The following is a 25,057-nucleotide window of genomic DNA, read 5'->3' as shown; positions in this document are numbered from 1 at the left end:
ACCCCAGCTGGGGGTCCAGTGCATGGGGGAGTACATTCCCACTGCCCCTTCCCTCCACCTTTTGGAGTTGGATAGCTTAAATGGGGGCAGGGTTGGAACAATCCCAGTCAGGCTTCTGGGTTGCAGGCGGGGTGGGGGTGGGAATCAAAAAGCCCATTCTGCCAGGGCTTTTCCTCCCCTTGCTGTACTGGAGGGTCCATTCCTCTGCCCCTTGTCCAGCTGGACTGACAAGCAGGAAGCAGGCTGGGGAATAGAGGCTTTACTGCCTCCGCTCTGTGACAGCTGGGGGCAGGGTCAGCCCTGCTCTGCGGGAGCAGACAGCACAGCTCAGGGATGCTGGGGGACTGTGAGTTAACCTCAACTGGGAGGAGATCTGGAACAGAAGTTCCATGAACCATCTAAACTTAAATCAGTTAAATCTGATATTACATCCAACTAGGTTTATTTAAAACCAGTTTCAGCCATTTTGAAAGCAGTTTATGTGCACTTAACTTCTCTTGTGTTACAGGTTTAAATGAGTTTCCAGTCACTTACACCCGTTTGTGTGTAACTTCTGTCCCTAGCCCAAGGCTCAAGTATATAAACTCTATCACTAAGAATGAAAGTATTCCATGTCACAAATCTTAGGCCAGAAATACTTATTGTACAACTGTGGAACTGTTCAGAAACATAAAGCACCAGAAGCATTTAGAAGGAGAGGAGGCAATCAATAGTTATGCTATGCCATTCCACCACAGCTAACCTAGCAAGCTCAGGCAGTGTACACTGCACCTACCAAATATGGGGAAGAAGAAATAAAGATTCATATTGTTAATAAAAATGGAACTATAAACCCCTCTCAGCCTAACTGATGTAAACTAGAAATAAGTATTGTATAAGTAAGAGGAGGAATTTTACACAACACAATTTGTGAGCATCCATACAAGCTAACAAACTTATTCTGGTCCTGTTAGCATCAGTTCCCAAGTGACAAGTTAATAATTATGCACTGAAGAGCTCATGGCAAAATATATACCTCGTAGCCTGAGCATTATCCAAATCATGACAACTGAGATGTCCACTGCTTCTATAGCGCAGATGCCATTAACACATGCATTTGCTAAGAACCTGCCATAGCGGTTGGGACTGTTGCATTTGTCAGAGAAGTCCATGTGGAGCATAGCTGACTGCAGAATTTGCATAGGAGAAACATCAGAACCAGTCAATGTTTTTGCAGCATATATAGAAATTGAAGACCACAGTTGTGAGACTCCCTAATTAAAGAAAAATATGTATAGACAGGTCAGCTTTTGTATTGCAAGAGCAACAAAAAGCCTCAGCACTGTTATTTCAAAAGTTTTAAACAGCTTGAAAGTCATATAGGGAGTTGCCAGTTTATTCAAATCAATTGCTGTTCCTTTACCCCTTGCACAAAGATCTCTTTACCTCCTCTCATTGGATACTAGCTACTCATTCTTTTCAATTTTTCCAAATTAAACATTAAATATTTTACTGCTAGCCCTTCTGCAGCCTTTTAATTGTGGCTCTGTTTTGTGAGTTTTAACAATACCAATCCCCAAAATATTTTGCTATTTAAGCTCTCCCAACTGTGCGGGGCGGGAGCGGTCCGAGCCCTTTTTCGCGCCGCGCAGGCTGTGGCCAGCAGCCCGGGCACGCCGGGTCGGAGAAAACAGGCGACACGCTAGAATTAGGCACAGACGCGTAATGGTTGATTTAAGATTATTTACTTACACCGAAGGTGGTCGCGGTGCAGGCAGGAAAACTTGCCTGAGTTGCAGTTACAGATAGAAATGAAGAGAGGCAGACTAGAGTTCCTTTCCGTGAACATTCTTCTAGCCCATCCGGTTGGAGGCTCTAAACCGCGAGCCCGTCGCGCCAACTGAAGAAAGTACTCAAAGAAAAGAGCTCCGAATAGACTCACACGAAGTTTGCTAGGCTCCGTGGAACTTGTGCGCGCAGGGAAGAGGGATATGTCGAGGATTGCGCTCGGTGACGGGGAGAGGCTAGAGGCTGATCAGACCCCTGTTGCCTTCTTGATATTCACGCTGGGTTCAATAGGCTCCGCAGCGCTTAGAGATCTTCACGAGACATGAAGTCTCCTCCTCCTGGTGTTCGTGGAGTCCTCCCTTGTGGGGGTTCTCCTCAGAGTTCTCCAAGTTCTCCAACTTGGGCGGAAACCACTCAAGCCTTTTATACGGCTAGCAAGCCAATCGCTAGCCGCCACGTGGGAATAATTTAGAACTGGCCAATAGTGGGACACAAATTTGCATGTGGGTGGCGGGAACTCCTTTGCACTGGGGTTTTCTCTTTGCAACTAAGAAATGCACCGCGCAAAGAAAGCTCCTCATGGCGGGAAATAATTTAGCAGTGCCGAAGCACATACAAACAAAATCACACTCTTGGGTTGTGACACCAACATCCTGAACTACACCTTGAGCATCTAACACAATTCTGTTCTGCCCCTCTACACCACCTACAAGTAATTAAGGAAAACGGTGTCAGGATCTAGTTCTTAATGAGCCAGGTAGGAAAATATCCATCAGTCTAGACAAGCATTTTGGGTAGGGTGAGGCAATACAGCAGATGTTTGGTTAAAAATCATTCTGAATCTGCATCTCATACAATCAGAGGGCTGGCTACACTGGTGAATAGAGATAGAGATTGTCTTGTAAATTATGAAAGGCAATGAAGAGACCTGTCATGTTTCTGACTGCAGTCCCAGAGTTGTAACATTTTATAAACCTGCATACAAACAGTGATGAATTTGTTGTTGCTATGTATGGTGGGGTTTTTATTTCAATGTTTTTAAAACAAGAAGCTAGTGTTAATCAATGGAAGTCATTTTGCAGGGCAGGAAAACCTTAGCAGAGCAAGTGAAATGCTAAAGCTCCAACCTCCAGTGACCAGGTCTCTTTTTGTGCTCAAGGTGGCCAACAGATATGCTTCCTTGTATCTTTTGGTTTTCTTTTACCTTTGGGATGGGATGGAGCTAGAAGATATCTTGCTCCACAATTCGGAAAGATAAACTGCACAATCTAATTTCCGTTGCCTCAAGGAAGCAAAGTGGATTCAAGATAATACATTGACGATACAAATTAGTTATGAATTAAATTCTCATCCTGTCAGAAAACTGAGAGTCATGCCTCCCACCGTATTTGTAATAAAACCAATATTGCTTAATAAACATTCACATACTACCACAACATTGAATTGGTATCATTGTGGTAATTTCCTATTCAGGTATTTAAATTCTCTGTTATAGTTTTACATTGAGAAGGCTGGCTAGATATGCACCTTTACAGACTAACTAAATGGTGTGTGGGTGTGTGTGCACTCTGGTGGGCCAGGCTTCATTTCTGGCGCTGCACACTGGTGCGGCATGTGCTTCTTTAGCGGCATTTTTTTTTTAACCCGGGATCTCCCAGTGTCAAATTTTAGCACTGCACTGCATATTAGCAATGCAGCAAACAGGCACACGTGAGCTCATCTGGACATACCATCTGTGTCCTTCCTAGTTTATCTATGGAATTTGTGTATCCACATGTTCACATGAGCAGCGAAGTGAAAATTGCCAAAATAGGAATGTAATCTGTATAGCTAAAAAAAAGGATGCCTGAGAATTTTGCCTGAGTGAAGAGAACAGCCATTTCATTATTACAGTTGATAAAGAGAAAAAAAAAGCACTGTGAGAAGGCACATATATATTACATCCTCTCAGAAACATTTTACCTCTGTTCTTTCTTGGAATTGTGTTTTTTTGCTATAAAATATCAGTGATTTTAGGGTGAAAGCAGAGAGATGTTGTGTGTGTGTGTACAAAATCATAAAATATTGAAGGGCTAAAATTCCAGAGGCCTTTTTTGTCCAGCTCCTGCCTCTCTCAGCTGCCTTTACTCTCCCCTGGAATAGCCTTATGGTCTTGACTCCTTTTCTGGAGATATTTTTCAGTTTGGATTTCAAGAGATTAGATTTTTAGGGTCTGGATATTTCTGGTAGCTTGGCAGGAAATGTTTTAGTGATAGGGAAATGGTGAAGCAGAGTTAAAAAAAAAACTCCACAAAATAACCCTGGCCAGATGCCTTCCCTCAGCTCTAGTGCTTTCACCAAAAGAAAAAAAAAACAACCATAAAAAACCCCCTCCACCTAAAATTCTTCATTTATATTTAATTTTTTTAATGTTATGAAAAGAAGCCTCATTCAAAGTAATTTAGCAGCAGTTTCCTTCTGGTTGAAGCTTCCACAGTTGCTCCCCCCTTACAGTTAAAGCAGGATCATTTTTTGTTTGTCCAGAGCCTTACACTCATCTTTAGCATGCCTTCTAGAATTTCTCATCTTTACACATCAGAGCATTTTAAGTATTTTTATTATTATTATTGTGGGCTGCTGTTGAGGCTTTAGGAAATGCTAACAATGAGGTCATGCAACAAAATATTCTAACCTACCTACCAGGATTTAGGAGCATAGGGCACCTAAGCATGAGGACGGAGGCTGCTCCAATGTGCTGAAATTCTAGCCCGTTGGAGCAGACTCGATTAATCCAGCCTGTTGGAGCATGGCAACTGACGTGCTCCAGCAGCCTCCTGCGTCTTGTGTATCAGTGTCCCTGTGCTTTAAAAAGGTGGTGAGGGCACTCGAACTAAAACTCTGTGAGCTGCTCTGATTAAAGTGCTGCCTCCCCTGCTCCCTGAGCAAGTGTAAAAGTGCCCATAAATTCCACTGGCTTTTAATAAGACTTGTTCTCTTAAATTTCTCAGGTGCTTTGAAAAGTCTCTCACTATACTTTGCCTTTGTGATGTGCACAGTCATCTCATTTCCTAGTCAGTACACAGCAGCATGCCTCCATCGCTATACTAAGAACAGTGACAAAATGTGATCAATAAATAACACAATTTGAGCTGTTCAAACACCCAGGGGAGCTAAAGACATACTTCACATCACATTTAAAAAGAATGACACTTAAGCCATGGTGCCATCCTTCAGGCTGAGGGACTTGCAACTTAGTAACAAGGAGAGTGTCCAGCTATTGAAATACGAAGTACAGTACAAAGTATATACCAGGAAAGAAGGAAATAGTGGTGGCAGGAGGATCCATAAATAACCTTGTACAATTACTAGGCCACATGAAGGTGGGGCAATGAATGCTACTGAGGAATGACCATGCAGTGAATTTCAGAAACACACTTCCCAATCTCTTTTCTTCTTTAATAGTTTGCTTTATAAGAGGGAGGACTGGGAAGGTACGGTTTGGGAAGGTGTGGAGGGTGTAGGGGGGAGGTTTTTAATATAAAATTTACCTAATGAGTTGTAGCAATTAGCAAAAACTAATACTTGTGTATTCCTCATGGAAGGATGCTAAGAATTATGAAACTGCTGCTGGCAGATAAATGGTACCAGCCTCAGCCATCTGTTTTACAAATGATCCTGTATGTAGAGCCATTATTTCAGTCAGACACGGGCAGATCTGCAATTGTTCATGGTCTCAGTGAAGAATAGTAGTTGTCAAGTGGTTTGAGTGTGTTGCGACTTTTAACAGACCTGTTTTCAGCTTGTCTGAAATGCTGAAGAATGGTGTGTAGGAAAACAATAGGAAGGCGGGCAAGGCCTATTACTGAATGGAGATGGTATATTTATTATTTGTTGTTTTGCTAGGCAAAGGTTTGCATGTAATATTAGTACATCCTTCTGACTGAAAATAGGAGGGAAAATTAGAAAAAAAAAGTGGAGCAAAAGAAGAGATGTTGAAAATGCATGTTGAAAAAGAATGTATACAATCTCTACAGACTAATATTTACAATTCCTCCTTCCAAGGACTGGCTTATTGAAGGGGATTAGAATGCTTTGAGGTAGTACTGCCTTTAACCCCACAATGAGTACGTGAAAATTAACTGTCGGGTATCCAGGTTGTAGCAGTATTGGTCTAGAGGAAAAAGCAGTCAGGGCTTGTGGACAGATGTGACATCTTTTATTAGACCAACAAGATTTTTGCAAAAAAGGAGTCTTCAATTGCAAGCTTTTGGGCACAAACACTCTTCATCAGGCATCAGAGAAAAGATTGTAAAAGTTCTCCTGGGTAGAAATGAAAGTTCATATTCCATAGGATTTCATGGAGTCGTCAATAGGTGGAAAACTCCTGTGGGCAGGCAGTTTTTACCTGGTAAGGAGTCTCAGCTCTCATGTGAGGCTGTGATAATGCAAATTACCTTAAACAAAGGCAGGAGCAGGATCTCAGGTTTCAGGTGGTCAAAGTTGTTTCCTGCTTGGAGAAATACGAAGATTTCATTGTAAAAATTGGCTAAAATTCAGTGTCTTCCATATGTCAGGTATCCAGGTTCTAGCCGTATTGGTCTAGAGGAAAAAGCCATCAGGGTTCATGGACAGAGGTGATATCTTTTATTAATTAGACCAACAAGAGTTTTGCAAAAACAAAAAAAAAATTAATTGCAAGCTTTTGTTTACAAACACTGAAATGAAATGAAATTTAATTTAATTGTTCTTTAAAGGAGAATCCATTTTTACAGTTTGTTGATTGATTTTTCTAGTTTGTTCATGACTTTTTCATATATTCTTGTGACCCATTTTTGAGCCGTGACTCATAGGTTGAGAAACGCTGATTATAAACAATAGGGACCTATTGAAATTATAATTCTGCAGATTTCTGAAAGCTGGCATTACTCACAAAATCGGGCACTGCCTGCAAAATCTGCAGGGGGAAAAAAAACTTACTGAAAAGAAAATGCTGGGTCCCTAGAGGGACCCAGCATCCCTTAGGGAACTGCAGCAACCCATGGGGGCAAAGAAGGAGGGAGGGGCTGGGGGGTCTGCCCACCCGAAGGGCTGCTAGCAAGATGGCTGCTGCCCCTGCCATTCACTGTTGATTGGCTGCAAGGGCTGCCTGGCATATGGCCCTGCAAACCACACACAGTGCACATGCACCTGTGCACCACACTGCCAATTGCCAATTTGCAGCATGGCAGAGGTGGGGAGTGGGGGGAGAGGGTTGACACTGGGAGAGCCCAGTGTAAAGAACCCAAAAACCCCCAAATAAATAAGGGGTGCAGAGCACATGGTGAAAGGCGGACCAAGTGCCCGGACAGCAAGACTCCATATATAGACGCCAATGGGGTGGAAGGGTCGTTAATCCTTCCTCAGTCTGGGGTCTTTCGTAAATGTTTCTGTGGATGGTGGATATTAGGGTTCGAAGTTGGACATTGACCTGCAACCCGGCTCAATCCGACCTCAGAAACCAAGCGGAGACTAATTCAATTTAAGCAAATATGTATTGAAAATCATAACCATAACAACAAGGACATAACATAACAACATAGCTCTAACAGACCTGTATAGAAACTCTAGTACTTATTGATGGTAAAAACATAACACTCCTATTAACCTGCTAGATGTCAGAACAGTGCAGCATCAAACAAGCTTACCTTGTGGCACACTGACACTAGGAGACACCAGCTCTCGAACCTTCAGCACCTTTCCCCTCTCAGGTACTCAGCTGTCATGCATAGGGAGGGTGATACTTTACCAATTGAGCATTGAGATGAGCGGATCTTGACTTCAGGTAAGTATGGGTCACAAACCCAAGGGTGGTCTTGTAACCACTCACTCTCTCATCACCACACTACCTAGCACTACTTCACATGCACCACAACCATGAAAACACCACAAAAGAACCACCCCCCACCCTCCCTTACACATATACCAGGTCTTCATAAAGTTCTTGTGCACAGCCTAAGTTATTAAAGTTTAACAGTGCACAAGGACTTTATGAAGACTGTATATCACTCAGAGCACACCACCTGCCAATCACTCACCTCTGCCACATCCACCAGTCACAGAGTTGTGCATATGTTTCCCACTACTTCTGTGCTCAACACCTTTGTGTTGTACACGTTACCCAAGTTATCTGGAAGCACATTACCTCATGCAGATCTGTACTCAATGCGCATGCCCATAGGTGTAAGTAGGTCAATGCCATCATTAAGGTGCTATGCTTTGGCTGCCGGCCAGGCTCTGAGCGGCCAGCTTGGTGCTACTGCTACCCCAGGAGGACCCCAGGAGGGCCCCAGGACCCCAGGTTAGGCTTCTGGGCCCAGCACAGGTGCTGGCTTCAGCCTCCTCTACCTGACCTAGGTACCTTCGCTGACAGCTGGAGCATGCGTGCCGCTGGTATTTGTCCTACAATAAACGCGTGCCCCTGCACATGCACGCTCATAGGGATGTATCTCAGGATGCTGTCTTTCTTAAATCAGTCAGTTTTGATGGTTTACAATGTTAAAGGTGCTAATATGTTTGCTGCAAATCCCCAATAGAAGAAATAAATCCACATGCAGGTTCAAATGTTTGTGGGGCACAACTGTTTGACTGGCACTACACAAATGCTTTTTGGTTATACCAAGATATTTTCTTTTTACCCAAACCTTTATTCCATAGTGCCTTCTTCCCTCCTTCCAAATACTATCCTTTCTCTGAGCAAGGAAGAATTAGGCAAATAGCTTATTTTATATGTGCTTTTACATCTGGAACTGCTGCTTAGGGTTGGCAAATCAATGCAAGGTCCACCACAGTCAAGGTCCACCACAGTTTTGAAACACATATTGAAGCCAATTCTGTAACTGTAGGAGCCATGCAGCCTGATTTTCCTCCCAACCCAGTATGAAGCAGGGGTATCTCTACTGAAGACAGTGTTGAGAAATAAAAATAAATAAATATAATAAAACAACCTTCACCCTGCTTCACTAGGAGAATGTTCAAGCAGCCAGATGACAAGATTTAAATCACAGTACTATTTTATGCCAGCATAAATTAGTTTACTGTGGTCTAATGCTGTTGCATTAACATATAAACATATTCTCATATAAGTTTTCATTTAAACAAGCACTGGCCATTTGCTTACTTCTAAGAATGAAATCGACCATAACTGCCATTGCCTGCATTTTATATATAAACACACACACACACACACACACACACACACTCTGTAGGCTCCATTCTGGCAGCCTGCCAGAATAGCTCTTTGCAGCAAATGATTACCTATGAATGGAGAAGGTAATTCATGACTGCAGGCAGTCATTTGAAGAAAAATGGCAAGGGAGAGAGAGTAGAAATGTATTGCATTGAGTATTTTGAAACAGAATTCAAATATGGAAAAATGGTTTCTTCAAACTTTCATGTCTATGACGTTTTATAACAGTGGTTTGCTCTCTTAGATTTTTGGGGAGAACCAATGCTGAATTTCTGGTAACTATGCATGCGACAACTCCCATCTTCAGTCGTGTTCTCATCACACATTTCTAAGAACTGCTGATTTTAGTAGAAATTAAAGTGATTAAGTACCTTGCAAAATGAGACATTCAGTGATCATTGCACATCCAGAACTATCTTTTGAAGCACTGTAAATTTGATATATACATTTGTTATTTCATTAGCAATATTGTGGATGGATATGTACATCTGACTTGTGACTTAAAAGGATAATACTATCCTATAACATGACTTTAAAAATAAAAACAAAAAAACCCCATTTACCTTCGTAAAAAGTGATAGCATCACTCTCTTCTATCATTTGCTTTACTGAAAACTATTAGAATGTGATCCTTTTCTCCAATCTTTCATTGTGTCTTTAATTCAGCATAGTAACCATTACTGAGATAGGAAACTTTTTTGTAAATATAATTAATTCCCTACAATTTATATACACAATAGTTGGTCTGGATTGTCCATCCAAAATACCAGAAAAATAGATCAGTTAACACCTACAAGTATGAACAGACATGCATTTGTAGTGTACCAAATCCTGCTCTGATTTGGATCACTTGAAATTCAGAGCACTTCAGCAGCTGGTAAACATGCATTGATTGGCATCCCCACCTCCCTGCACACTTCAAAGAGGCCAAAGGCATGACTCTCAACCTCTGGAAGTTCCATAGGACAACCAAGGATGCAAGAGAGCACTCACCATCTGTCTGTCACACGTGTCCCTTAGCCCTGGTGCTGGATGGGGAGAAAGTGAAGCACTATGGGATGCTGGAAGAATGCACTATGGGATGCAGATCATCAACTGTGATCTGCTGGAGGCTCAGCAGAAGTGTTTCAAAGCTGTTTCCTTTTCCCCAAGGGTCATTTTTTTCAGGCAGGGGATCCCAACCTTTTAAAATAAGTGTACCCCTGGCAGCCCCCTTTTTAGTAAGTGTACCCCAGGGGGGAGGGGGGGCGACAGTGAGACGCGGAGCAGGGGCGTGGTGAGTGGCAGAGCTGCGGCAGCATGGCCCTGCTCTGGCCCTGCCCTGGTCTTGTTCCTGTGAGGCAGCAGCGCAGTGCAGCAGTGCCCCGTCCCTGCCTGCCCCCGCGTACCCCCTGAGACCTTTACAAGTACCCACAGAGGTATGCGTACCCCTGGTTGACAACCCCCATTTTAAGGGAATGTTTGCTTGAAGTTCTTCAAAACACTTGGAAGTTTCAAACAGCATGTCTGTCCCTGGCCTAGTTTTCAAATAGACGCCTTCTTTTATATTTTCCACAGATGTTTCTGTTTTGCACAAATTTGAAAAAAATGAAGAACTTTTAACTTCTTAAAAATTGGAGTTATGAATTTGAACCTTCTTCATATGTATTCAATGGTATGATTTCCTTTCTAGTACTACTTTTTTCTGGAGGAGAGGAAAGAAAAGGTCTTCACACTCCTTCTGACCATCTATTCCTACATATCCTTGAACTCTGACCATCTAATTAAATATTTTAGCAAGTCTGTTCCTATTAAATGACAGGATTTTATTAAAACTTCCATTTGATCATCAGAGGACGTTGTAATTCTGTTTGAAATAAAAAGCATCTTTCAAATTAATTGAAGAGGTGCACCAATACATTGGTCTGATATCAGATTGGTACCAATATAAAGAAAATTGGCTGTATTGGAAATCGACCTGAAGTGGCTGATAAATGTCCATGTGTGCGCACAGCTGCAGCACAGCATGCAGGCAATGAGGAGCAGAGTCCAGCAGTGTTCAGCTGGTAAGTCTGTTGTGGTGGAAGGGGAGGGGGGAGGGAAGGGCAGATTGATGCCCCCCCGTGGTGAGGGCGGGAGGGGGCAAAGGCAGGCACTGCCCAGTTGGGGTGGGAAACAGGTGCAGGACAGAACCATAGCTCATTGTGGGGGGGGGGTGCCACTTGTGCTGCTGTGTGCACTCTAGGAAGGCATGGGTGGGGGGTGCCCCTGGATCTGCATGGGCCAGGGCAGGCAGGCTACAGCTGTAGGCTGGAGATGGGGCTGCACAGGGTGGGCAGCAGCAACAGCGCTGAGAGCAGTGCTATGGGCGGGGGGCAGGGCTATAGGAGAATTTGGGGTGGCTGCAGACCCCTCCATAGCTCCCCTTTCCGGGCCGCCACCACCTGCCCCAAGCCCAGCCCCTTCTGAGAAGAGCCCAGTACAGCCCCAGCTCCAGCCTGCCTGTCCCCCCCTGTGCAGATCTGGTGCACATGCCCTGCCCCCCATGCCCTCCCAGGGTGCATGCAGGAGCAACACCCCTGCCAATAAGCCGCAGCTCCGTCCCACCCTGGCTGGGTAGTGCCTGCCCCTACCCCTCCCTCACCGAGGGGGGACTCATTGATCTGCCCCCCCCCCACGCTCCTTCTCCCCCCCCTACCCCTTCTACCACAACAGACTTACCAGTTGCATGCAACTGTATCGGAAATCAGATCGGTATCAGCCAATATGCCTCATTAAATACCAGCTATCGGTATCAGCTCCCAAAATCTCTATTGGTGCACTCTTAATTAATTCAAGGGTAAGATGCAAAATTTTAGCCAATTTTGGATTTCAAACTTCATTGCAGAACAACAAGGAAGTTTTTTTGCCTCCCTGCCTACCATCTGACACCTCCAGGGAAGGAATTCTACCTGATCAACGCATCAAAGAGCTACTCAACACAGCTCACAAAGACACTCATGGACCCAGAGGGACAGCCTTCCATCTTAAACTTCATTTTTGCACAGAGGGAGCTGATTTCCTACCTATGGGGACTTTTTACCATCTTGTACCATCTACGCTTTTCCCAGAGCCTGACGAAGGGACTTTGATCCCGAAAGCTTGCAGAAAAGGACAATTTTCTTGCCATTTTCCAGTTGGTCTAATAAAAGGTATCATTTTGGAACCAAGAGTAGTTTTTTGTACTCCTAATTAATTGACATTTTTCTATCTATTCTTATGATAAATATACTAAAAGTGAATAACAACACCTACTGAATGGCAGAGAACCGATATTTTTAATAGTTTCCTTATGCTATACACCAGTCACATCCAAAGTACCAATGTATTTAATTCAGCCACATGTGATATTAGATGGCATCTTTGTTTCAGTTAGTTTCTTAGTCAAAGGCTGTACATTTTCCTTATACAGCTGCAGTGAAGACATCCTTCAACTATTAACTAGGACAGAAAAATCCATTGTTTATTATGTAGTCAAAATCTGTGTTATGAAACCAACAAAAGTACTTGTCATTGTACATTCTTGAGTTTCATACACCTCATCCCATGCACTATTAAAAAACAAACAAAAAAAACAAAACCACAAAACAGTTTTTTTTCTCCACAGTACATAGTTATCAGAAGATTTTCCATTATGACTAATTAAAAATATTCTTTTGCAAACATTTTAAGACTCAGATAATCCACAAGCAGGATTGATTTAATTTAAAATGCTTCCCAAAATGCATAGGGTGCATCACAAAGTAATGAAAGCATCTACAGATTTTTTCCAGCAGCAGAAATATAAAGCTAGGGATAGTAGAGATGTATATGACAGCCAAAGTATAGCCAAATTAACATAGCATAGTACAAGAATGATGTGATGCCATCAATGTTAAACTTCTTTTAACCATTTTGGATAGCTAGCAGCAATCTATTTCTGCTGGAAGCAGCTGTAAATTTTTTTTGGACATTATACGTGGCACATTCTTACTGGCAATATCATTCAGACCTTGCAAATGGCATAGCAAAGCTAGTGGCTAGACTGCTGCAACTTATTTGTCAACATGTACTTGAAAATCAGGACATTTTTGATGGGATGGCTTTATCTTGTTACTGGCCAACATTTAAAGTGGGAAAAGCTATACAGATCAAGTCAAAGATCTACAAAAAGCCTAATGGCCCATTGGGGTAGCCAATGGTACACAAGGAAGTGACGTGGCTAACATCTATTGTCACCTTTAACTCTGTAAAGGTGTTAACACCTTTAACAGCCAAAATGTCCCATTTGTATATTTAAACCTAGGCCAGTAGGTTGCGGGCACTGGGCAGGAATGTGGAACAAGGTTCAAATTCTTGTTTCTGGATATGTAAGAAGACACATGGACTGTTTGGCCACTGCCCCCTTCAACGTTAATAAAAGGGGATGTAAATTCTACAGATCGATCAATGCCTTGTGCCTCTAGTGTCCTCACTGAAATGAATGGAATGACAAAGAACTCAATGTAACCATATTAGCATCTGGCCGTTGGAGTTTTATTTTATAAAAAGAATGTAAATCTGAAAGTATTATTTTGCTTAAGGTCTAGCAATCACTCAAGTGAATAAGAGAAACACACTGCAGTTTGAGGAAAAAAGTTCTGCAGCAAAGGGAGCAAGAAAACAAATTTAAGTTTCTGTTAACGTGCCTAAGAGCACAATTTGACTATAAATTCATACACTTCACTGGGCATAAATATCCTTTATTCTTTTACTGCTGTTTCACTTAGACATTAAAGGTACAAGGGTGTAGATGGGAGCACAGGTGGTGTTCCTCCTTGATCTTTCCGGTTAAGAGACAGGAGTGGATGCATCCTGCACATCAATACATGGCTGCAAAGATGGTTTCGCCAGCAGGGATTTGGCTTCTTCAACCATGCAATGTTATTCCAAGAAGAAGGATTGCTAGGAAGAGAGGGAAGAGCATCTTGGTAGACAGGGTTGCTAACCTAGTGAGGATGGCTTTAAACTAGGTTCACTGGGGGATGGAGACCAAAGACCTGAGGTAAGTGGGGAAGTGGGAGACTTGGAGGAAGCAGAGCAACAGGGAAGGCCTTCTCACTCTTATTAAGAAAGGGTAATCAGCTAGTTACCTCAGGTCTTTGTACATGAACCTGGGAAACAAGCAGGAAGACTTGAAAGTCCTTGTACAATCAAGTAACTATGATGTGATTGGAATAAGAGAGACTTGGTGAGATATCTCGCATAACTGAAGCACTATCATGGATGGGTACAAGCTATACAGGCAGGGGAAGAAGGAGGAGTTGCACTGTATGTAAAAGCTGTACGATTGCTCAGAGCTCCAGTATGAAACTGGAGATGACCCTGTTGGAAGTCTCTGGGTTAAGGTTAGAGAGGAGAGCAATAAGGGTGATTTTCTGGTGGGTGTCTGCTACAGACCACCAGACCAGGAGGATGAAGTAGATGAGGCTTTCTTCAGAGAACTAGAGGAAGTTTCCCATTCACAGGCTGTGGCTCTCATGGGGAACTTCAAACACCCTGACATCTGCTGGGAAGGCAATACAGTACTGTACAGGAAATCCAGAAAGTTTCTGGAGAGTGTGGGGACAACTTCTTAGTGCAAGTCTTGGAGAGACCAATGAGGGGCTGTGCTCTTCTTGATCTACTGATCACAAACAGGGAAGAATTGGTGGGGGATGTAGAAGTGGATGGCAATTTGGGCAGCAGTGATCATGAGATGATCGAGTTCAGGATCCTGACAAAAGGAAGAAAGGAGAGCAGCAGAGCCTGGACCCTAGGTTTCAGAAAAGCAGACTTTCTGCCTAAGGGAACTGGGGCAGGATCCCCTGGGAGGCCAGTGTGAGGGGAAAAGGAGACTAGGGACTATTTAGAAAAGTTGGACATGTACAAGTCCATGGGGCCAGATGCAATGCATCTGAGGGTGTTGAGGGAGCTGGCTGATGTGATTGCAGAGCCACTGGCCATTATCTTTGAAAACCCATGGCAATCAGGAGAGGTTTCAGACAATTGGAAAAGGGCAAAGATAGTGCCTGTCTTTAAGAAAGGGAAGAAAAAGGATTGAAGGAACTACAGACCAGTCAGCCCCACTTCAGTCCCTGGAAAAATCATGGAGCAGGTTCTCAAGTAATTCATTTCTAAGCACTTGGAGAAGAAAGTGGTCAGAGTGGATCCACCAAGGGCAAGTCAAGCCTGACCAACCTGACTGCCTTCTATGATGAGATGACTGGCTCTGTGCAGGTGGGGAAAGCAGTGGACATGATATACCCTGACTTTAGCAAGGCTTTTGTTATGGTCTCCCATAGCATTCTTGCAAGTAAGCTGAGGAAACATGGGTTGGATGAATGGACTGTGTGGTGGATAGAAAGCTGGCTAGATTGTTAGGCTCAACAGGTAGTGATCAATGGCTCAAGATCTAGTTGGAAGCATGTCTCAAGTGGAGTGCCTCAGGGGTTGGTCCTGGGGCCAGTTATGACACAAAGCTGGGGGGAGTAGTAGATATGCTGGAAGATAGGGCTAGGATTCAGTGACCTAGCCAAATTGGAGGTTTGGGCTAAAAGAAATCTCATGGGGCGCATCCAGATGAGCAAGCATGTATGCTATAAGGCACTGCAGACCCATCTGTGGCACTGCACACCACACATGCCTCACATGCAGGCATTCCCCATGCTTTTTTTTTTTTTTTTTTTTTACACTGGGAGATCCAGTGGGCAGCAGTGCGCACCGCCTGAAACTGGAGCCTGGCCAGCTAGAGCTATGCTGGATCACCACCGCTGGAACCCCAGGAATCCCCCAGGACCCCAGTTAAGGCTGCTGAGGCCAGCCCAGATGCTGGCCCCAGCCTCCCTTACCCCACTTGGAGTAATGTGACAAGCTCCAGAGCATGCGTGCATGGTCATTTTCTGGGCACAATATGTGCTGCTGCTGTTTGTCTTCAGGGAAACATGTGCCTGCATGTCTAGATCCAGCCATGAGGTTCAACAAGGACAAGTGCAAAGTCCTGCACTTAGAATGGAAGATTCCCATGCACTGCTAGAGGCTTGGGATCAACTAACTAAGCAGCAGTTCTGCAAAAGGACCTAAAGTGGACAATAACCTGAAGATGAACCTTTGTTGCAAAGAAGGCTAATGGCATACTGGACTGCATTAGTAGGAGCATTTCCAGCAGATTGAGGGAAGTAATTATTCCCCTCTCTTCTGCATTGGTGAGGCCACATATCATAGAATCATAGAAGCAGGGTCGGAAGGGACCTTGTAGATCTTCAAGTCCAACCCCCTGCCTGGGCAGGAGGAAAACTGGGCTCAAATGACCCCAGCCAGGTAGGCATCAAGCCGCTTCTTAAAGATCCCCAGGGTAGGAGCCAGCACCACTTCCCTTGGAAGTTGGTTCCAGATCCTAGACACCCTAACTGTGAAGTAGTTCTTACGGATGTCTAATCTAAACCTACTCTCCAACCCGTTATTCCTTGTTATCCCGGGGGGCGCTAGGGGAAACAAGGTCTCCCCCAAACCCTTCTGGTCCCCCCTAGTGAGTTTATAGATGGTCACAAGGTCCCCCCTCAGCCTTCTCTTGTGAAGGCTGAACAGGTTCAGGTCCCGTAGCCTCTCATGGAGTACTGTGTCCAGTTTTGGGCTCTCCAGTACAGAAAGGATGAGGACAAGTTTGAGAAAGTCCAGCAGAAGACAACAACAATGGTTAAGGGGCTGGGGCACATGACTTCTAAGCAGAGGCTGAATGAACTGGGCTTATTTAGCCCATGGAAGAGAAGACTTGGGGGGACAGGGGGACTTGATAGTAGCTTTCACCTACCTGAAGGGTAGTTACAAAGAGGATGGAGCTAGACTGTTCTCAGTGGTGGCACATGACAGAACAAGGAGCAATGGTCTCAAGTTCCAGTAAGGGAAGTTTAAGTTGGGTATTAAGAAAAACTCTCACTAGGAGAGTCGTGAAGTGCTGGAATGGGTTACCTAGAGAGGTGGTGGACTCTCCTGGAGGTTTCTAAGGCCTGACTTGACAAAGCCCTGGCTGGAATGATCTAGCTGGGGATGATTCTACTTTGAGCAAGGAGTTAGACTAGATGACCTCCTGAGTCCCCTTCCAACCCTAATTTTCTATTATTCTACGATCACCTTTATTCAAGAGAAAACTGATCTCTTTTGAGTATAGTGAAAAACACACCAAATAATCCAGAAAACAATGTTTTTTGCCACAGGTAAAATGTTTAATGACATCATTTGGGGTTGCGGTAATCAATCAATAGAGCAGGTCCCACTTTTTTCAGAATGGCACAAAATTATTTCTACATCTTTGAGGACTTCTGAGGAATTAGTTACAATAGATACCAGCAAGTATTACAAGTTTGGCATATTATAGCAAACCTACCTTTAAGATCATTCATTTAGAGAGCACATTTTGTTAATATTTTCACAAGAATGAACAACTTCTGCTACACACAAGAGTAGCCTTTTAAGACAAATTTTGCAGTACAATAGTCTCAAGTCTAACAATACATTATCTTTATTCTTTGCAGAACTTTAAAAATGTATTATAATAAGGAAACTATTGATTACAATTTACAAATACATTCTTTAATATGAAACATAAACCTGAATTACTGTACATGAGTATCTAATAATACTAGTGTTGAATATCACAGCTAAGTTTCAGGAGGAAATTGTAATGCTATAAAGTTCACCTTCAGGATGGAATGTTAATATACTTCCTTCAGACCTTTCTAAAAGCCACAATATCTAGTAGCATACTGAATAGGAGGAATGAAACAGAACACAAGAAAAGCTCTCTTCTGTTGTTTAAAATGCTGAGATGTTTGAAATTATCATAGCACAGTTTTCTGATGTTTGGAAAAAAGAAAAGAAGTCTCAAGTTGCGATGACTAATAGGCTATTAAAATTAAATCCAAAGCTATAGGTGCATATTTCTGAAAAACAGCACTAATGACACATATAAAAGAGAAGAGAAATGACACAGCTCAACCCATGAAAAAGGATTTGGAATTTAGCAGTGTTCCTGGGAGCTGATCTAACTAATGTTTGAATACAGAGTCCCCTCAAACTTTATGCACTGTTATCTGAACCTGCATAACTAATTCTCTCCACATTTATCTGATTAGGGTTTTATCCATTCCTTCTACATTATTTATAACCTTTGAGTACACGTTAGATGGCAGCAATTCAAATCCTACTGTATCTTTTACATCAGCAGAATCACTTTTGTGGTTGCAGTTCTTCACTATTGAATTTTCACTAATATAATATTCTCTCTCCAGACTGACTACCCAGAATCTGTAGCAGATTCCTTGAGGATATAGTGAAAAAGCAAAACAAAAACAAACCAGAAAGAAAAACCCCACTAGAAAGCTTGGAAAAGATTAAGACAAATCTGCGTGGCAGTCAGAACTTTACAATACACCTGGACTAGATTACAATGTTGTCTTTTTGTTTGTTTGTTTTAATTCTCAACATCTCAGCAGAAATCTAATCTCTTAAAAGAAACTGCCTTTTCCTTGCTAATTTGCAGTTACAGACTTCTTTCTTACAGCATTGCACTGGGAAGCTACAGACTCTTTCAGGGCAAGCATTAACCATAAGAGGCTCTAGTAAGTGCTTGGGGCCTCATGTCTTTAATGACCCTGTTCTTGCTTGCAATTTAAGGCTGATCAAATTCTTTTCCAGCCGGCAGCCTGGGGCTTAGTAGTTCTGAAGACTGTCTGTCTCTGACGTGATGTTATGGTGCTAAACCCTAAGCAATTTCCATTATGAAATTTAAAAATCTTGTAAAAAATACAATGCTCTATATATGTGATTGTGAGATTTGAATGCAATTGGTTGTAAATACATTACTTCTCTAGGCTGACTATTTTCCCCCTAATTTAGTGTGTTTCTTTTTTAGCACTGATATTTCCTAGAGATTTTTTCTTTTCAGTTACTATATACTTATTCTCGGTCTTCATTGTACTGTTTTATTAGAAGATTCTAAGCTGTTTACAATGTCATTAATAACGCAAAATGTTATTCTACAATGACAATGGAAACTACAGTTTGCTCATACTACACCATATCAGTAGATGAGGACAGAAAATCTGAAGTGTGTTTATTTTAAACTCCATGACTCTTTAGTCGAAGCTTGAAAGCTTGGCTTGGGTTTTGTTTGCATCTTCCTGGAAAAAATCAAGTATAACTTCTGTAATGGCTTTTTTAATCCTAGAAGTAAATAATTCAAGAATTTCCCAATATATCCGAATAGAATAGAGAAGGAAGAGAGTAGATTAAGCACATTTTTAGTCAGTGAAACTGAAGTAGAAAGATATTCTTTCAGTGACATTTCATGCTAAAAATACTATTATTCAAATTAGAAGAATTACACCAGTAACACACCAGTTGATGTAACATGCTATTTTAAAACTCTTATTCTAAATCACAGAAATACCTTGCACAAAAGTCAATTTCTTCCACACAAGTATATATGTTAAAATAAAATTGTATATGTTGAAATCTGATCATATGTTGCAGCCCCAAAATTTTCCACCTAAAGTGTCTGAAAACCTAGCAGCTTGGAAAATGTTTGCACCATTTCATTTATGTAGGCTTTTATCAAGAAAAAACAGTTAAAAAGAAACCATCAATTTATTTTAGCACAGGACTGCTAAATTCCAGTGGCACAATGACAGAGAGAAAGTGCACATGTGTGCACACGCGTGTGTGTGCACGCATGCAGATTTAAAAATCAGATTTTTCTTAGATCAGAAAATCTTAAATGTACGTTCGTTAGGTTTCCTTATACAATCAAAGTAATCAATCTGAAAATTAAGACAAGAAATACTTGAAATGCAGCATGGATAGCAGGATCACATCTTGTAGTTGAGATCTGCACTTCTGAATGCTGGTGATGGCACATGCAAAAACTCCTACTCTCAGTGGAGGAAATCATAAGGCCTGTTGTTTCCCATGGCAAACCAGTCTGTTTTCCAACTGGAATTCTACGGTCAAAGATATAATTCCACCTTGCAAATTCTGTTAGCTCTACAGGAACTGAAAAAGCTCACGTAAACATTACTTAGATTTTATTTCCATACAGTAAAACCACTTGTAGTCAACGTAATACTTCTTCTTGTGTGATAAAGAGTTGTCAGCTTAAACCTGTCCAGCTTGCCATTTGGTCCAATTTCCATGTTTCTAAAAATACCAACTACAGCTTAAGTAACAAAACAAAAAAAAAAACTTTGGAGGTACAGCAGCATTGCTTAGTGAGATAACCATAAAACCGTAGGAATTAACCATTTCCTGCATGGTAACTGAAATAACTGTTCTTCACCGAGTTGGAAGGATAAAGCAGGTGGAAGTCTGGATCTCCTGTAAAAGTTGCTGACCTTAGCTTTTCAGTTTCTCTTGGAAAGATCTCTATGATAGGCAGTTTCTCAACATTTGTGCTTCATAGCAAGCTGAAAAACAAGGAGAGAGAGAGAAGTGAGACAAATGGATCTCATTGGTAACTTTGGCCACACCTGCAGAAAGTGATTTATCTGGATGAGAAATTATGTGATAATGGAGTTCCAGATTTTTTTCCTGTTGTGATGGGAGTAGCTGAAATAAAGGCCTGAAACCAGATACAAGTGTTGGCTAAGGTCAGACCTTTCTTGTACTAGGTATTGTTTCCCTTCTGCAAGAGGGGAGGGTTTAGATGCTTTCAGAGCACAAACTTTCTGGATTCTCCTTTATTTCATCTCCTGTGAAGGTGAAAAAAGAGCTGACTCACTAGGTGTGCATGCACATCTTCCCTCCAGAAGTCAAGAGAGATGATTCAAGTCTGACATTTAACTAATCAAATATGTTTTGAATTCCTATGCCACGCTGTTTTAGAGATATGATGAATGCCCTAGCTCCTAACTACAGTTAGCAAAATGATGATCCCCAGTGAAATGAAACACTTGTAGGAAAATAATTTTCCTTGGGCTAAGATTCTGTATGTAACGTTTTAGGCCAAATTTGCTCTTGCACAGCTTGAAATCTTTTAATGAAGAACTAGCTCCAACCTTTAACTATGAAGAAGATATTGTCCGCAGATTTCTGTGCGCTGTTACAAGTGTGTGTGTGTGTGTGTTGGGGGGGGAGGGAGGAGGGGAAGGAGCCAAAATTCTCTGTAATTTGTCTACAGAACAGAATGGGCACTTGCAAGTTAAACAAGTTAAGCTTGTTTGCCTCCAGCTAAATCATACCCAAGAACAACTCTGACTGAATTAGGTAGGCCATTTTTTTGTTCATGCCTTGGCCTCTCTGCAAGGTGTCAAGAGAGATAGAGGTATTTTATGAAAAAGAAATTTACAGGAAATGACACGTTCATTATGAAGGAGCATTCCCTGCAAATTTATCTTTTTCACGAAAACAGCAAGAATAATTAACCCTGGCAAATAAATATCTAAGTGGCTGAGACAGCAAATTCTTGCTCTCTCACATCAACGGCTCCATAAACTCAGCTATTCAGAAAGGATCCTTAAAAGGTGGTGGAAGTGACACAATATGGAACAGGGGTTCTTTGTCAGGAAAGCTGAGAACTAATGAGGTAATATTATTCTGTGCTTCACTGAGAATTAAGATTAAAAACAAATCTAGTCACTGGTTCCATTTTGTCTTATGATATAGGCTGTTAGAAATTTTGGGCAAATCATAAAACTGTATTTTAAGGTATCAGAAAGACTTTTAATCCTGCACCCCACCATTAGCTACATGTAATCTTATTCCTTAAAATAACTTGACATACAGATAAAATAATGTTTGATCATATATAAATTTAGCCAATGAAAGAGATCAGGATTTAGTCACAACATTTAAAGGGTGAAATTAATAAAGAGTTTTAGATGACTCGCAATGTTTGAGCATTTCTTGGAAGTGGAGAGTGAGCCTAAAGAATGCATCTATGAAAAAAAATCCTCAATGGAAACTAATTCACTACAAAAACACTTTCAGATTATCTACGCTCATTCAGAAAAGTTTTGTTTTTACCATTTAAAATACTGCCCAACTAGATTCATACTATTTTCAGTTATCTATAATGCATAAAATTAAGCATTACATGATTAAGCTATGTCTAGCAATTGTCCTACTGCAAGTATTTAGAAAATAAATAAAAACAAAAAATGACAATTTACTACTAGATTAATGACATAAAAAGCACCACAAAAACAAATCTGATAATTCTATCCTTTATCAATTAAAGATATATGTTTCTCGTGCTCTATCAAGCATCTACAAACCAATATATCACATACATTAGCTGGCCTCCACATTTTACCAGAGGACAAAGTAATCATAACTGTTACAGAATGAAGAGCCTAGCCCATCTCTCCAATATGCCCTATTAACCACTAATCATATACCACATTATAAGGGATAGCAGATGATGGCCTGGGTGCTTTTGAATGAATAGGAGAGATCATAGGGTAGCAGTAAGAGTGATCTTATAGCAGCGATGGTCAAGAAACTGTGCGAGAGGCATGGATTTCTTAGGGAGATATATTTTATTGGACCAACTATGTAGCTGGGATAAAGTTAAGACAAACTTTCAAATACATTCAAAGACATTCTTCATCAGGTCCCTTGCATCCAAAAGCTTGTAACTGCATCCCAACTGCACAGTTAGTTCAATAAAGGATATTGAAAGAAATCCTTGCCTTTAAGGGTCATATTAGTTGCACAAGATTAATGCTCAATGATGGCATGAAAAGCATGTATTTTTAATAATAAAATTCCAGCAATGATTTCAAACTGAGATCTAAAATCATCACTTCCACTCATGTAATGTCAAAGATCAAATAGGATGTTTCTTTGTAAAAGATAATACAGTAAAAGCTCTGTTATCTGGCATCCCCCAGGAATGGGGGATGCCGGTTAATCAAATGTGCACCATCTGGTGCACTCCCTGGTGTCAGTGTGCTGGGGGACAGGGAGGGGGGCCCCGCGCAGGCTGCTTTGCCCCACGCAAAAAGTGGCAAAGAAAAACTCAGCTCGCGGTGGCAAAATGGGAAGTCCCCTGGAAGTGGTACTTCCGGTTTCGCTTTCACCGCGTCCCTCGGATGCTGGTTAATAGAGTTTTCTGGCTAATAAAGTGCCAGTTAACACAGCTTTTGCTGTATTGGATACAAGACCCTATCTCCACATTATACCAAAGATGCGATTAACCAGTTAACTAAGCTTAAGTGGTCACCTGGCCACGTGTTCAAGCACGTAAAGGCGTGATTAAAAAAAGGAATAAGCTAGGGCTGTGCGAAGCTTCAGTACCTGATTTGATTGGGTGGAGATTTGGCCTGATTTGGTGGCTGAATCTCCAAATCTGAATCGAATCAAGAGACCCATGCTCCTGTGGGACCCTCCATCTTCCCCAGCATCGCACTGTTCACGAGCTGCATCTGGTACATTTAGGTATGTAGAAAAAACATGTAAAGCTGTCTCTACGGCCGAATTACTGATTCTCTGAATCAGCATCAAATCTTCAGATTCAGCCAAATTGAATCAGGGACAGTGATCCAAATCAACTAATTGAATCACTGTCCCCGATTAGGGCCAAATCTGAATTGAATATGGCCCATTTTGCACGCTTCTAGAATAAACTACAAAGTTATTCCACAAAATATGTGAATTAACTTTGTAGCTGCTTCCTATCATGCCATTAAATGAATGTATGGATAGGGGCCCCTGTAGCTGAGAGCCTGCATCAGTTGATCGGAGCTCCCCACTGGAGCGGGGGGGGCAGTAAGTGCACTCCCAAGCCTGGGAGCTCAAAGCTGACAGGGCTCCTGCCACAGGGGACTCCATGAACCCCCCGCGGCTGGTAGACTGCAACTGCTGAGATTTCCTAGCCATGGGGACTCCCCCTTAGCTGGAAGACGTCAGCAGCTGCCGTCTCCCAGTTACACACTACACACCCCCATGGCTGGGAGACCAGCTGCTGTGATCTCCCAACCACAGGGGTGTGGGGCACCCCTGCAGCTGGGAGTCCCGTCAGCTAAGTGCGCTCCCAGCTGTGGGAGCTTGCTTCTTGCCAGTGCAAGAGAAGCCTGGAATCAGGTTGCCCCTGCACGACAAATAAGGTTGATGGGATCTACTTTGCAATCCCATAATCATTCCCGCCACCATGCATGTGTGGCAGTGATTGTGTGAATCATGCATTGGATCCCTCTGCGCATGAGGGGTCCATATTGGCAAATACAAATGCAAGTGACAGCCCAGAAAATAGTACTCAGAGGTTGTTAAGATTTTTTGTTTGGTGGTTTGCTGACTATGGTTTTTGATAAGAGATTTTCCATTTAGGATCTATGGAAAATAAAACTGCATTTTATCCGTGATACTTATTTGGGGCTTTGATGGGATTCTTAACAGGCAGCACATGAAATATAGAGATACTTTAATATCTCACATAATTTTAGCAATTTAAAGTATTTTCTTCTGAATACTTAAATCATATCAATATTATACAAATACATTAAACTTGTATGCAAAACATCTGTAGATGCTAATAGAAACCTGTTTAAATTTTCATTTGTATGGACCAGAAAAAGCAGAGGTGACGTCTGTGGAAAAGCCAAAAGAAACTGTATGACAAAGCATTTAGTAGATTTTCAGGGGGTTAAGACAAGGGATTGCTTATCAAAGGTGACTTACTACTTTGTGCTGCTGCATATGGTAGGATACAGAGGGATAGCTGCTGATAAAGATTTCAGGAAGCTGGAAATCCTACAATACTAGTGATACTTTTTCTGTATCACAACAGAAGTCTACTGACGTATGGCCAACCAAATATTACCTGCTCCTAATATAGACATCTCTTTTTTAGCCATGTTATTAAATAATATACACTATCATTCATGATGGGAACCAGAAAGCTAATGGTTTTGGCTTCCTGTGTCATTTGTCCCTTTTTCAGTTCCTTTCTACTGATTGCACTATAGCTTTTCTTGAACAATTGCCAAGGCCTGCTATTTCACTTGCTAACTTTACTCTGTTTCCAAAATCAAATTCTACTGTAACTGAAAACAAGTGTTATATATTTACATGAAGCCC

At 41.9% G+C, this 25,057-nt stretch overlaps 1 protein-coding gene across 5 annotated transcripts in view; it reads right to left on the bottom strand.

Moving 5' to 3' along the window:
• Nucleotides 1-17,194: 17,194 nt before the first annotated feature.
• STXBP6 (syntaxin binding protein 6) overlaps nucleotides 17,195-25,057 on the bottom strand; it is a 255,513-nt gene continuing 247,650 nt past the window's right edge. For all 5 annotated transcript variants that reach the window (XM_014519508.2, XM_006022728.3, XM_006022729.3 and 2 more), the window contains one exon: nucleotides 17,195-20,445. In XM_014519508.2, the coding sequence (XP_014374994.1) occupies nucleotides 20,422-20,445 (24 nt within the window). In that variant the 3' untranslated portion in view covers nucleotides 17,195-20,421. The remainder of the gene's footprint in view (nucleotides 20,446-25,057) is intronic.

The sequence above is a fragment of the Alligator sinensis genome, unplaced genomic scaffold (assembly GCF_000455745.1).
Source record: "Alligator sinensis unplaced genomic scaffold, ASM45574v1 scaffold83_1, whole genome shotgun sequence".
Classification (NCBI taxonomy): domain Eukaryota; kingdom Metazoa; phylum Chordata; order Crocodylia; family Alligatoridae; genus Alligator; species Alligator sinensis.
The sequence above is the reverse complement of the archived record's forward strand: the minus strand, read 5'-3'. Positions and strand labels throughout refer to the sequence as shown.